This window comes from Ahaetulla prasina, chromosome 3 (assembly GCF_028640845.1).
Source record: "Ahaetulla prasina isolate Xishuangbanna chromosome 3, ASM2864084v1, whole genome shotgun sequence".
Lineage (NCBI taxonomy): Eukaryota > Metazoa > Chordata > Lepidosauria > Squamata > Colubridae > Ahaetulla > Ahaetulla prasina.
In genome coordinates, this window is record NC_080541.1 from 128,860,957 (window position 1) to 128,875,988 (window position 15,032).

The 15,032-nt window shown below is 35.5% G+C and overlaps 1 protein-coding gene across 4 annotated transcripts in view; it reads left to right on the top strand.

Moving 5' to 3' along the window:
* PLA2G4A (phospholipase A2 group IVA) overlaps window positions 1-14,363 on the top strand; it is a 164,690-nt gene extending 150,327 nt beyond the window's left edge. For all 4 annotated transcript variants that reach the window (XM_058174729.1, XM_058174728.1, XM_058174731.1 and 1 more), the window contains 4 exons: window positions 1,228-1,412; window positions 5,856-6,051; window positions 8,087-8,244; window positions 11,065-14,363. In XM_058174729.1, coding sequence (XP_058030712.1) covers window positions 1,228-1,412; window positions 5,856-6,051; window positions 8,087-8,244; window positions 11,065-11,193 — 668 coding nt within the window. In that variant the 3' untranslated portion in view covers window positions 11,194-14,363. The remainder of the gene's footprint in view (window positions 1-1,227; window positions 1,413-5,855; window positions 6,052-8,086; window positions 8,245-11,064) is intronic.
* The last annotated feature ends 669 nt before the right edge of the window (window positions 14,364-15,032 follow it).

The window sequence follows — 15,032 nt, forward strand, 5'->3', positions numbered from 1 at the left end:
AATCTACGTTCCTTCATTTAGATATGTCACTTAGAGAGAATGTATAACTGACTGGGATTGTCTCTTCTCAGTTGCTGCAGGCACAAATCATGCAGTCCATTGCATTTATACCCCATTCACCTTCACTCAGGAGCTCAAAAAAAGATGCACAGTTTTCTTTCTTTTCCATTTTTTACTTCCCTTCTACTTTTCAAAGAATCACAATAAGGTAGTTTAGTCTGAGAGATATTGACTGGCTCCAAAGTACACAATGATTGTGGATTGTACTTTCAACAGTCTAACCACACTGTAGAGATAAGTACTGAGCCCAAGAGACTAAAGGATAATATCACTCACCTATAACATGGGTTATGTGTGAATCAATGTCCCACCCCTCCTCTCCTTACCATCACTTAGACTTATTATTGGACTTACCACTGTAAATATCCTGAAATTGGTTCCCCAACCAGCAAGCTAAATAATAGCTTGCTTTTATTTGAACCAGATATGCGAGACTTTCAAGTATTTTATTTTTTTTCCATAAAAGGTTACTGAATTTAAAAAGAATATAAAGTACAAAAAAAGAAAGTTGCAAAGAGAAAAAGGGGAACCAGGGAAAAAGCAACAGCGGGGGAAGGGTGTAGATAAGAAGGGAAAAATGCTATAGAAAAGAACAGGTTCTAATTTTCTTTGGTACAAGCATGAAATACAATGACCCTTGAACTGTAGAAAACCATAGCACTCAAAGCTTGTGGTTATAAGCAGTTCTAGTCATCAGATTCCAAGGTTAAAGTTTCATTTCTTTCAGCTTTGGGGAAAAAGACCAAAAGTGGTTTCCAAGAAGAAACAAAGTTAGATAAAGTATTTTCTTTCAACCAAACAGTCAGTTTCATTATCTTCACCAACTCCATTAACTTCATCTATTCTTCCATTGTTGATATTTGGGAATCCTTTAATTATTGTATATAAAGAAGTCTTGCTGCTGTTATCATGTGTAAGAAAAGAATCTCATGTTTTTTGTTTTGATCATTTTATGTGTCCATCAAATAAGTTTCAATTGTGCATTCAATTTAAGAATTCTCTGAATTTACACACACACACACACACACACACACACACACATATCTGATCCCAATATTTCTTAGCTTTCTTACATGTAAACTTCCAAGTATTTTTTTAATTTGAAACGTGAGAATTTGTTTTGGAAAATGGCATAAATCCTTGTTATCATTACCTCTCTTTTCCTAGATCCCAATGAATTTGACAGGATATTGGAACCTCTTGATGTAAAGAGTAAAAAAATTCATGTTGTGGACAGTGGACTTACTTTTAATTTGCCGTATCCACTTATCTTAAGACCACAGCGAGGAGTTGATCTTATTATCTCGTTTGATTTTTCTGCTCGCCCCAGTGATTCTAGTCCTCCTTTTAAGGTGAGTAACCTACGGCAGTTATGGACCTGAATTGACAACATAGATCACTTTAGATTTTAAGTTTGTAAGTCTTCCAACAAGTTCTGAGTAGTGGCTTAGAGCAGGGGTCTCCAACCTTGGCAACTTTAAGACTTGTGGACAAGCTGGCTGAGGAACTCTGGGAGTTGAAGTCCACAAGTCTTAAAGTTGCCAAGGTTGGAGACCTCTGGCTTAGAGGTTGGACCAGATTCAAGAAAGATCAATATTAGAGCTCCCATTGACCTATATGAACCTGAAGTAGTCAGACTTGTTCAGCTCAATCCTACCGCACAGAAAGGAGGGGATAAAAGGAGAGGTAGGTCAGTTGTAAATAGAATGAACATAAATTGTATTATATATTTATGATGTAGATATTACATTTAACAAAAAGAATGGTAAATACTGGGGAGAAAATAACATCCTCTGATTGGGCATTATTTAATCAACCAAAAACCATCGTCAACAGACTCTTCTATGGTTATTTAGCTACAGTATAGATTGGAAACTAGATCTGTTCTAAGGACTAGATACAATTCTACCCTTGGCCAAAGAGGTTTGATAATATTTGGAAGGTTACTTTTTTTTGTTCAGGAAATTACTTATTCTAGCCATTTGGGAGAAGTTAACTTCCACTAGCACAAGTCTTTTATTGTCCTGTGGAATGACTACAAGGATAACTTAGCCAAGTCACCCTCCGTGGAATAAGTCCAAAGGAGTGAAACACAAAACAGATTTCTCTGCTTTATGCTGTGTCCTCATCTGTCCTACATATTTATTCCCCTCTGAGAAAAAGGTGGGTGGGCTGAAACTCAACATCTTTGAATCATGCCTTTGGGAAATGTACCGTTCAGAGATTTTGTTTGAGTATACAACTATGCTTGTGGCTTATTTGACACACTGAAAAAAGTACATTCTCGTTTCATTTATTGTGCTGTAAATATGACTTTGTAATACTACCAGGAAAAATATTAGAAAGAGACAATATTATACATTTGGGGAAATATTTGGCACATTGATCATACAATAGACACTTGAGAATAATGTCATGGCTTTTGGGAAACATGAAAAAAAGAAGAAGAAATTGAGCCATAAGTGTCAGCATAATTTGTAGCATTACAAGAAACTGCCTTTATGATGCAGGAAATGTTATGACCCTCTTGTTTTATAGAGATCCACCCTTTTATATTCAATTAAATGTTACATTTGTAATTACAACCATACCAAACTCATGGGTAGTGTTTTTCACAAAAAGCTACTGGTGACCTAATAATAGTACTACTAATAAACTGAAATGTGGGATTTTGTATAGTAACATTCCCAAACTTTGTGGTTTGAAAGCTTGGATTATGCTTTTATACTTCCTGCTAACTATGGACACCACGTTTTCCGCACAGAGGGAAAAAGAAATAGGATTCTCTCTATTATTCTTTCAGTTTGAAGGCTACCACCTCAATTCTGCCTATTTATTAGGATCTTGAAAAGCAACAAAGTCTAACATTTATATTAACTAACAGCTAATCACAAAGATATGTCGAAGGGCCATCCAATATTGCACCAAATGACCATTATTTAGAATCTGATATTCTTCAGTTTCCACAGAGTGTGTTAAGAGATTCAGCTGTTGAACAGATATTGGAGTTTTTATTTTTACTAACATGAGGAAGAGGAGACAGAGAGAGAAATCATTATATCTGCTATTCATTGATCATATTTTATTAACAAAACATTTAGGAAGTATGAGATGAGATTGTAGTGTTCTGAGGCAGAACCATTTTACACTGTATTGTAAGGTTGTTTCTCCAACTCTGTTTTTTCAAAGTACAAATAATTAAATGAGTGCCAAAAGAATAATCAAGATTACATTTTTATTGCGTTTTTCCTATTTAATGTTCTCTTAACTGAAGCAAAGAAATAACTGATAGCATTATGGCAGGAAATAGGGTATTTCCTTTACCAGAGAAAAAGTATATTGAAATCAACAGAAAGCTACAATTTTTATGATATTTTATACTCATCATACCTCTTCACAACAAAAGATTGGTGCGATGTATATGTTTAATCAGTGTTGAACAGAAACGGCTATATTTGATTTGAACATAGAAGTATCACATATCAGCTATATTTCTGATAATTTTCCTATGAAAAGGGATGAACCACTAGGAGCTCAAAAAAGTACCCTGTTTCCTCGAAAATAAGACCTCCCCGGATAATAATGGGCCTCTGGTGGCTCAACAGACTAAGCAGGCTGTTATCAACACAGCTGCTTGCAATTACTGAAAGTTCAAGTCCCACCAGGCCCAAGGTAGACTCAGCCTTCCATCCTTTATAAAGTAGGAAAAATGAGGACCCAGATTGTTGGGGGCAATAAAAGTTGACTTTGTATATAATATACAAATGGATAAAGACTATTGCTTAACACAATGTAAGCCGCCCTGAATCTTCGGAGAAGGGCGGGATATAAATTCAAATAATAAATAAATAAATAAATAAGCCCAGTTGGGCTTTTGAGCGCATGCACTAAAATAACGCCCCCTGAAAATAAAACCTCCCCAAAAACATTTAAATGCATGTGCAGCCGATCCCTTCCTCTGGTTAGGGTTAGGGCTGGAAATCAGGTAAAATTAAGCACTTGTCTTCACAATTATATTTAGATGACAGTTCCTTAATTTTGGCTTTTGCATCTTTCCTTTGACATGTTAACTGAAGGAAATTATGTTATTGCCAAGCTGCAAGAGTTGGTTATTTTGATTTCCAGTTTTTCTATAGTGAGAAATTACCATAAGCTCCTAAAAACAGGAACTCTACAGATAGAATATGAAAATTTTTGTTAACAAAGTGTCTTTTCATGCTGTCTGTTCTGTTTCTCCAAAATATTTTTCAATTAGAATTTTACAATGGAATAAAGATATAAAAACAGAACAGTAGAATAAGAAAAAGAAAAAAATATAGGAAATAAAAAAATAAGCCCAGTTGGGCTTTTGAGCGCATGCACTAAAATAACGCCCCCTGAAAATAAACCCTCCCCAAAAACATTTAAATGCATGTGCATCCGATCCCTTCCTCTGGTTAGGGTTAGGGCTGAAAATCAGGTAAAATTAAGCACTTGTCTTCACAATTATATTTAGATGACAGTTCCTTAATTTTGGCTTTTGCATCTTTCCTTTGACATGTTAACTGAAGGAAATTATGTTATTGCCAAGCTGCAAGAGTTGGTTATTTTGATTTCCAGCTTTTCTATAGTGAGAAATTACCATAAGCTCCTAAAAACAGGAACTCTACAGATAGAATATGAAAATTGTTGTTAACAAAGTGTCTTTTCATGCTGTCTGTTCTGTTTCTCCAAAATATTTTTCAATTAGAATTTTACAATGGAATAAAGATATAAAAACAGAACAGTAGAATAAGAAAAAGAAAAAAATATAGGAAATTAAAAAAAAGAACTGAAAAAAGAAAAAATATATAGAATTTTGAGTTCCACCCTTCTTTCTATTGAGTAATTGCCATCTTACCATAAATTAGTTTCTTCTTAGTCCATATAAAAAGTTAGTTAGTTAGTCCATATAAAAACTTAGTCCAGTCTTTAAAAATAATCTTTTATCATTTTTTGCTTGACCAACTTGATTAGCTTTGCCATTTCTATGAACTTCATTTATCCATCCCTCGATTCTGGGTATTCATGCTATCTGTACTGTGTGGTTTTGTGGTTTTGGAGATATGGGAATATGTTTTGTGATATGCAATGGCACGTTCAGGGTAACTTTGTTCTGAATGAGAAAGGGTGCAGTATGTAATTTCCAGTTTCCAAAAACGGGACTAATGCAATTGTTTGTCCTCTGGGTAGAATAATGTGGTTGTAGTATGTGATCTTGTACATCTTGCCCAGCTGAGAAACCCATGTGATGGAAAGGATTAAACATTATCACTTAGTGCAGTGTGAAATCCAAACCATTATTTTGCAATGAAGTTTTTACTTTGCATTGTCATTTTATGGGTTAGGAATATTTGCTTCTTAAGATTTTAATGTTTTTATGTTGTAAGCCGCCCAGAGTCACTTCGAAACCAGATGGGTGGCAAATAAATACAATTAATAATTTTAAAAATAAATAATAAAATAATAGAAGACTATATGTCTATGGAGATTCTCAGTCATCCGAGTCATGGTTGGCTCGAAGGGTCTTTTTCAAAAGGCAGCTGGGCTTTGTTTGTCTTGGAAGACGTTTCGCTTCTCATCCAAGAAGCTTGTTCAGTTCTAAATGAATGGCGGAGGATGGTTGTGACGTGCATCCTTCCATCTTCCAACATTCAGTCAGAAAAATAGAAAACTATTCTCTTTTTTCTCAGTTATGCAGGATTGTATCAGTTTGTCCTTTTTTGTGTTCCTTTATGTGATGACTATGTCTTGAAAAAATATGACTTTTTTTCCAGGAAATTTTACTTGCTGAAAAATGGGCCAAAATGAACAACCTTCCTTTCCCGAAAATAGACCCAAATGTGTTTGATCGTGAAGGATTAAAAGAGTGTTATGTCTTCAGGCCCAAAAATCCTGCATCTGAAATAGATTGTCCCACGATTATTCATTTTGTTTTGGCCAATATCAACTTCAGAAATTACAAAGCACCAGGTAAGTGCCAGTAAAGCATCATTATCACAAAAAATAAATCTGACAATCAGTTTCTTGTAAGATAAACCTTGCTCTGTACAGTATTATGTTCTTTTATTTTTTAACACTGAATTTACTCTCTTTTTCTGTCTTTCTTTTTGGACACGAAAGGGAAAGGAAGGTAGGAATATTTTTGTAACTGCTGGTTTGTTGTTGTTGCTGTTGTTTTGAATTTATATCTCGCCCTTCTCCGAAGACTCAGGGCGGCTTACAATGTGTTAAGCAATAGTCTTCATCCATTTGTATATTATATACAAAGTCAGCTTGTTGCCCCCAACAATCTGGGTCCTCATTTTACCTACCTTATAAAGGATGGAAGGCTGAGTCAACCTTGGGCCTGGTGGGACTTGAACTTGGAATAATTGCAAGCAGCTGTGTTAATAACAGACAGACTTAGTCTGCTGAGCCACCAGAGGCCCCTTTTTTGTTTCAAACACATTAAAAACAATGTCCATTGTCCACACAATGGACAATGAATTTCAAATATAAGAATTTATTCATTAGCTTATCAGTTTATTTAGATCAGATGGGCAATGTAATATAAATAAAGTCACCTTTTTGCCAACAATGCAATTGCACTCTAGATTTGCCTTTCTTGCCTGTTTGAGGAACAACTTAAAAACAATCCTGCCTTTTCTAGAATGTTAAGACCATAAAAAAAGCCTTTCCAAAAGGAAAAGTCCAAACACTTATGGCATTATGTGACTACATAACCAATTATCTTTGGTTTTCACACACTCAAAATTTTGTACAGGTAATCCTTTACTTAAACCATAATTGAGCCCGATTTTTCCATTGCTAAGCAAGAGAGTTGTTGAGTGAGTTGTGCCTCAGGTTACGACCTTTTCTGCCACAGTTTGTTAAATTGCTATAACTGTTAAACAAATTACTGCAGTTGTTAAGTGAGTCTGGTTTCACCCATTGACTTTGCTTGTCGGAAACCAGCTGGAAAGGTTACAAAAGATGATGACATGACCCCAGGATACTGCAACTGTCATAAATACATACCAATTGTCAAGCGACCGAATTTTGATCACGTGACCATGGGGATGCTGCAACATTTCTCAGTGTGAAAACAAATGGTTGTAAGTCAAGGACTACCTATATGGTATCCAGCTGTAAAAATATTGGTCAGCTTTTGCTATAGCTTGTATAGTCTACGCCAGGGGTCAGCAACCCGCGGCTCTGGAGCCGCATGTGGCTCTTTAATTCATCTGCTGTGGGCTCCTCGTCGCCGATCAGCTCCACAATTGATAGGGTTTTTGATTAGGACAAGTAGAGGAAAAAGGCCATCATGCTAGGAGGAGACTCTACGGTGAGGGGAGCAAGACTTCTGGTCAGCATAGGAAAAAGGATGCCATGCTAGGAGGAGACTCTATGGTGGGGGAACTGGACTTCCGATTGGCAGAGGAAAAAGGATGCTGCACTAGGAGGAGACTCTATGGTGGGGGAACTGGACTTCTGGTCAGCTCCAGAATTGAACAGGAGGCTTCCAGTAAGCATCTTTGTGGCTCTTTGAGAGTTTAAGGCTGCTGACCCCTGGTCTATGCCAACTTTGTCAAGCTTTGTACACCAGAAGTTAAAATCTATAGGCAACTGATTCTGGATTAATATATCATTATTTTACATGGATTTTCTTTACTTTTTAAGATAATTTTTATATTCCTGGTATTCAGTTGTTATTTCATTCAATCTTTTTATGATCTTTGGAGCAAACGTGTATGGCATCTTATAAGATTCTGAAACCAATAAACCAAAATTCCATTTTAGACAGTAGCAAAGATTCAATAAGATTCATTAATGTTTCACTGACTTTGCTGAAACCATTGCTTATTCTTGGTAGCGCTCTCAGTGTGCCTAGGAATTTAAAGAATGAAAGGAGGAGGAGCTTACAAGGGAAATTTACAGTTATTAAACGTTCAATTGCATGCAATCTATGCCCATCTGCTGAATTATTTGGTCTTAAGATACCTTTTACTTTGCTGTCTAATTATAGGTGTTCCAAGAGAAACTCAAGAAGAGAAAGACTTTGCTGACTTTGATATTTTTGATGATCCTGACTCACCATTCTCCACCTTCAACTTCCAGTATTCAAATGAGGCTTTTAACAGGTTGCACGATCTGATGGAGTTCAATACCCTTAACAACTTAGATGTATGTATAATATACAAGGGAATTTTTAGATACTCCTAGGTTCTTTCCCTAACTTAATCTGTTGTGACTTCAGCCCCCGAACGTGGCCCCATGCCCGGAAGTGACTTGGAGCCAGGCCTGCTGCCAGAAAGTGACTTGGACAGTGAAGGGGAAGGGCCATCAGGACTTACCTCAGGAGCACCTGCTTCCCTGGGTCAGCTCCAAGAGCCGGAAGCAGGCCAGGTGGAAGAAATAATGAGGCCTCCATCCCTTGACTCTTTCCCCCCCCAGGCCATGCCTGCAGACCCAGCTGACGGCAATCAGGCTTGGTTTCGTAGGCAGGAGAGGAGGGAACAACAGAAGCAAGGGTGGGGCAGGCCTAGGAAGTGCTGAGTCATAGAGCCCCACCCCACAGGATATAAAAGGCAGCCAGAGCGCTGTGTCTCTTTGTAACAGGCAAATCCACTGATTGACTAGAGCTGAAGTTTGTGACTCACCAGTGTCATGGAAGATAATGAGGGCTCTTGGCAGACGCTGGCTCTTTTGTCACCAGAGCTGATAGTGCTGGCTAATTAAGCCATCATTCAGATGAAGGCGGAGGAGGACAGAACATAATCCATTCAGATGAGGTCATTTGTAGATTTCTAAAAGCACCTTGTTTTTCGTTTCTCTAACTCTAACCTTACTTTCTCATTATTGCTTTAATTTCAGAAATCCATTTTTTAGGCTTAAGATATGAATGAAACCCTTAGAACTAGTAGGATACTTTCATATTTTAGTCGGTTCTGGCCATGGATTTACCTGTTATGCTTTATTGACAAGTTAGAGCTTCTAGTTAATGCATATTGAGCAAAATTGCATGATGAACTTCTACAGAATGCAGACATAACTTCGTTTATGGAAAAGCAGAAAATCTGCTAATGTTTCATTGAAGAGGAAAATGAAGGCACATGGCTTCCATTTGCACAGACAATAGAATAGAATAGAATAGAATAGAATAGAATAGAATAGAATAGATTAGATTTTTTTATTGGCCAAGTGTGATTGGACACACAAGGAATTTGTCTTGGTGCATATGCTCTCAGTGTACATAAAAGAAAAGATACCTTCATCAAGGTACAACATTTACAACACAAATGATGGTCAATATATCAATATAAATGACATTTTGTTACATTAAAATGTAACATTTTGTTACATTTTGTTACATTTAATTTTGTAACCCATCCTCCCTTCCCCATAGATATTCCACATATGGACATGTTGATGCATGTTCACTACAATGGAAATTTATCTATTTGTTAATTAAATTTATATGCTGCCCATCTCATGGACTCAGGCAACTCTGAGCAATAGAAGTTGAAGTCTCTTTCACAAAACAGAAAAATTGAGGAATAATTAGATGGAGAAGCTGGGAAACTTAGTTTATGGTTGTGCTCTTGGACAAAACCAAGTCTTTATATGTAAAATACAGTTGAAGATTTTTTTAATTTATTTTTTGCTAAACAGTTTAGTGATTACCAACATTACTTTTTCTGCAAAAGTTGGAACTATTGGGTATATTATGATTAAAAGATGCCATCTAGTGGTTAAATTTCATTCTCCATAAAAAAAACCACACTCTGTACAAATTAAAAACAAAAAGCATAAATTATAAAATTATATGTCACATGATAATGTTAATTATATTGTCCATGATAATATTTTCATCAAAGTCTTTGCTATTGCATACATTCACCTTTTATATAATCTCCTTAGTTCAGCCAAAAGTAATTCTAGCTGAAAATGGAGTCCCAGAAGTTAAACTATGAACATAATGTCTGAAAGAAGGGAAACATGCCCCCAAAGGATATATAGGATCAGTGCACATTTTATCTTGTCCATACCTTGGGGGAATAAGTCCAGCCCCCACTTGCATTAAAGATATGTGAAGGAATTTTTTGCTGCTGCTGCTGCGTTTATGCACTTATGAAATTGTGCTATTAACTTTGGATCATGACTAGAATCTGTCATCTTTCTGGAGTATATCCAGAAAGTATATCACAGTACATATTAGAAAATGCCTTTCTCTTTTTTATTTCAGAAAGTAGAAGATTACAGCAATTTATACATAGAGAAGGAGAGAGGGAGGGAGGGAGAGAGGGGGGCTAATGCACACTTGGGCATGTGCATAAACGCTTTGCTCTCTAGTGTTCCACATTCAAAGACTCAAGACTTTGGATTATTCATGTGCTATAATACATGTATGGAAAATGTGTGTTTCTGTATATGTGTATAAACAAATATACACAAAGAGAACTGGATCATTATATTTCCATCAGAAACTATTTCTTTAATGTAATTGATCTTTTGTTCATTTAGTGTAAAATGTATACCGTGCAAATCTGATAGATATCGTGTTTCACCGAAAATAAGGCCCAACTGGAAAATAAGTCCTAGCATGATTTTTCAGGATGCTTGTAATATAAGCTCTATCTTAAAAACAAATCCCAGTTAAGACCGTCAGGCAGACAGATACATTGAGTACTGTATTTCCTCAAAAATAAGACATAACTAGAAATTAAGCCCTAATGCATCTTTTGGAGCAAAAAATTAAAATAAGACCTGATCCACTGAGATTAATGGAACATATTCCTCTGTAAGCAGACAGAGCATATATGGCTGCAAATTTAGATACTTTTTAAAGGTTTTATCTTGTGAAAAAAAGGAAATTATGAAACAGAACAATATTATATCCTTGCTTTGATACTGATGCTTGTATAAATCGACAACAGAAAATGCAGGGTATTCTACTTCCACCACTAGTACAGTTTTGATGCCATTTTTGCCATTTCTTCACAGGTAATCAAAGAAGTGATAACAGACAGTATTGAATATAGAAGGCAGAACCCATCACGCTGTTCTGTATCACTCAGCAATGTTGAAGCAAGGAGATACTTCAACAAAGCTAAAATCAATAACCATACATAAGGATTAATGTGAGTTTTGCTACTTGGAGCCAAGGATCGTTGCATTGATCAAATAGACTATATGCAGACAAGAATACTCTGGAAATGAATCATTACAAAATAAAGGAATCCAATTGCATCCATGATGTTGATGATGAAAATGATAGCAGATTTATTTTGAGCTAGAAACCAAATAATACATACAGTATAAATTCCAAAATAAGACATAAAGGAAGAAGGAGGGAAAAAAAAGACAAAGTAAAATAAAATAGAAGAGAATTCATAAATATCATAGTAAATAATAATGTTAAAATAAAGCAAAATAAAAAAATTGGTTCAACTGGTTTTTTTCCAGATCATATTAATATTTGACCCAGTTATTCTTGTATATTTCTCCTCATTCCTTTAAAACACTTCTCCCAAGCAAGGTTCCCCTGAAATATATTGATTTATTTAACATGTTCGAAGCTGTACAGTAATCTTAGTGTAGTTAAAGGCTTAGTTGAGCAACCGTTATTTTAAGAATACAGTGCTTTCATTTCTGATGTGAATACTTTGTGGTTGTTTGCTGTATTCTAAGTAAATTGTTTCATGAAAGTTTGTTCTTCCCAATTATATAAAAATGTTCGTATCACTGTGAAATGAGTGTTAAAAATCTAAACCTATCTCCACCATCCATTCATTGAACAACATCAAAAACAAAATGAGGTGGATATTAATATATTGCTTGGTTTTTTATTTTTGTTTTGTTGAATTTTATATAGTTGAACATAGTGGACTTTTGATTTAGTTTAATTTAGTTAAAGGACAGGGACTTTTTAAAAAAGTGTTTATTTCTTTTTAAGTAAAGTTGTAGATTCTATAAAGGAATTTAAACTATTCAAACAAAGGGTGGCTTCCTTTCCTAGTTATGGACATATTCACAATTATATATATATATATATATATTGCCAATTGAGCCTTAAAATATTGGAAACCATTCTGCAAACCACTAGTTATTTTTAAGCACTATAGATTCCTTTCCCCTTCCATCACACTCCTGTCCCATACAACCATCTGTCATTGTTGCAATCTAATAGTGTGTAATTTTAAATCACAATGGGGGATTATTATTTTTTTTGCATAACTTGATCCATGAATCTATGCCTTATGATAAAGGAATATATTATGGCTTGCTAAATACCTCCAATTTGGTATTGTGTATGAACCACACTATGAAATCATCATTCTATATTTAATTAATGGAATGTGTGAGATATTTCAGAGCCAAACTATAGCCAGTGCTTCCCAGGTCATGCTCCTATCTTTTCTCTTGCTTCTTTGGTGTATATAGTTATCTTCCCATCCAAGTAACAAACAGGAATATAGAGATGTGCCCTCTGGTAGAACAATGTCGCTCCTCATGAACAGATTGCACCATCTGTTTTAGTTACGGAGTTGCCTTCTCAAACAAAACAGAAAATCCCTTTATATTTTCCTTGCTGGTTTGTGCTTATGCTTGTAAATCTTGACAAGATGGGCTATGCTAGTGCTTGGTGCCTGAATAATTAAATCTGGATGAGCAACTCAGTCCAGCACTCAGGAAAAAACTACAGATTACATGCTAAAAGAATGACATTGAATTGAGCAGGTATAAAAATTCAGTACATAAATAAAATGCTAATGGGTATTTCTTAGTGTGGGTTTGTGCCTCAAATCAACTTGATTTCTAGTGACTGCCTGGATAACTCCCCGCAGTTTTCTTGGGAAGGTTTTTCAGGAAGTGGCTAGCTATTGCCTTCTTAGGGCTGAGAGTGACTTGCATTAGGTCCCTCATGTTGAAGATGGGATTAAAACTGATGCATTCCAATTTCTAAACTGATCTTTTAAGCATCTCAAATAGTTTAGAGACCAAGCTATATCCACTGAACCAGAAATGTAATCCAATATGCAATTATACATCTTGTATGCAACCTCCTTGCTGAGGACTAAAAATCTGTTCAGAGTTAATTTGTCCCTATTTCTTTTTTGCTCCAGACACCAAAGAGCACCAATTGATTCCCACAAGAGCCTTTACTTCCCTTAGTAATTTTTCCCACTTCTCTTCCTACACGAAAGAGAATTTTAAACCCTTACGGTGGCCAGACATTACACTGAAGCATAGTACATAATATGTACCTGCAATGACATTTTTGCTGTCTAACGTGTATTGTTCAAGTGCCGGGAACATGAGAAGTTACAGTAACTGCATTGCTTTTGACTGGAATGTTGTGAAGTGATCTCATATTTGGGCAATATACATTCTTAAAGTAACATGATTCTCTTTGCCAAGTTTGCAATGGCAACTATTGCAAATATGTATGATCAGACCTTTCCTACTTTTATGCCATTTCAAAACTAATGATCCTTGGCTGTTAAAATGCTTTGTTTCAAAGCTTGTGTTTATCTCAGAACAAAAATATTAATGCCCCTGGAGACTGGAACAAAAGATCAAATGAAGGGTCATGCTTTATAGCTTTGTTTTCAAGATAGATTGAATGAGATAGCATTCCCTAATGGATGTAATCCAGTTACTTCCATGGTTGATCATGATTTCACTTCAGAGAGTTTATGGTGAGCCATGTACTAGTGCCCGCCCCTTAGTCTCTGGTTCTAAGAAAGTTTTCAGGATGTTTTTGCTAGAAATTTATTCTAGTTTTCTTCTTTGTTTTGCAAACATGTATAAGCATTTAAATAGTAGTATTTCATTCTGCAAAGCTGGGATATATTCACATTTTTTTTTGTTTTTGCCCTCTCTTGATTTAGTTGTTACTAAATGTTTATATATTATAAACAACAGGGATTCTTAATAATGTTCTGAATTCAGCCATAGATTTTAACATTTATATTTCTTTTTTTTTTTAGTAAAGTTTTATTTTCATTTTCCAACAACTTATTCAATATAAAGTCTCTTATTCAACATTAGTCATTAACTTTCATTTGTTACTTATTCGTACCTGCCCAGCTACCACTTCCTTCCTTAACAAACCTTTCCTCCTCCCTTCTCTACTTTCTTCTACTTTCTTCATCCTTCCTCTCCTTCGCTTTTCTACATCCTCTCCTCCTTCCCTACTCTTCTCTTCCACCCTTTCTAACCCTCTCTCTTTCCCCTTTCTTCTTCCTCTCCTTTCCCCCTTTTCTACCTCTCTCTTTCCTACCTACTTTCTTCCTTCACTCTCCTCTCCTTTCCATTCCCTTCTGAAATGGCAGCTGAGCAGCCCGATTTCATTTCAAATTATTTCTATTTCTTAATTACATATCTTCAATCATTCCTTTACATTGATCCTTCATCTCCCCTCTCCCCTTCCCTCCTCCCCCTCCACCCCGAGACTTCCCAGAACAAAGTACAGGGTATAAGATTAACAATCATAAATTAAAATACAACATAAGTCATAATCCATAGTCACTCCTCTCTCTAAGACCTTAACTCCCCTTCCAGAAACAAAAAAGTACATTCTTCTTTTTTAATGTTCATCTACATTGAACATTATTTTCTATTCTGCTGACAAAAGTTCATCTCCTTTGGTAGAGATGTACCTCTTTTCCAGCATGGTTATAGTTATTAAGATGGAGTAATTTTTGTTGATTTATTTTCCTTGTGGGATAAGCCATTTTACTTATTTGATCTGCATAAGATTTAAATCTCTTATTACACAGCTATGTCTTAATTGCTAATTGGAGATCTAAAACAAGAATAAGACTGCTCTGAGCCTGCTCTTTGCTGGAAAAAATCACACTTTATAAATAGAATGATTTAGTGCCAGTAACCTGATTTTTATATTATATTCTCTATAGTATATTTTTAAAAAAGTTATAATACCTTCCCAATTTTAAAGACTGTTT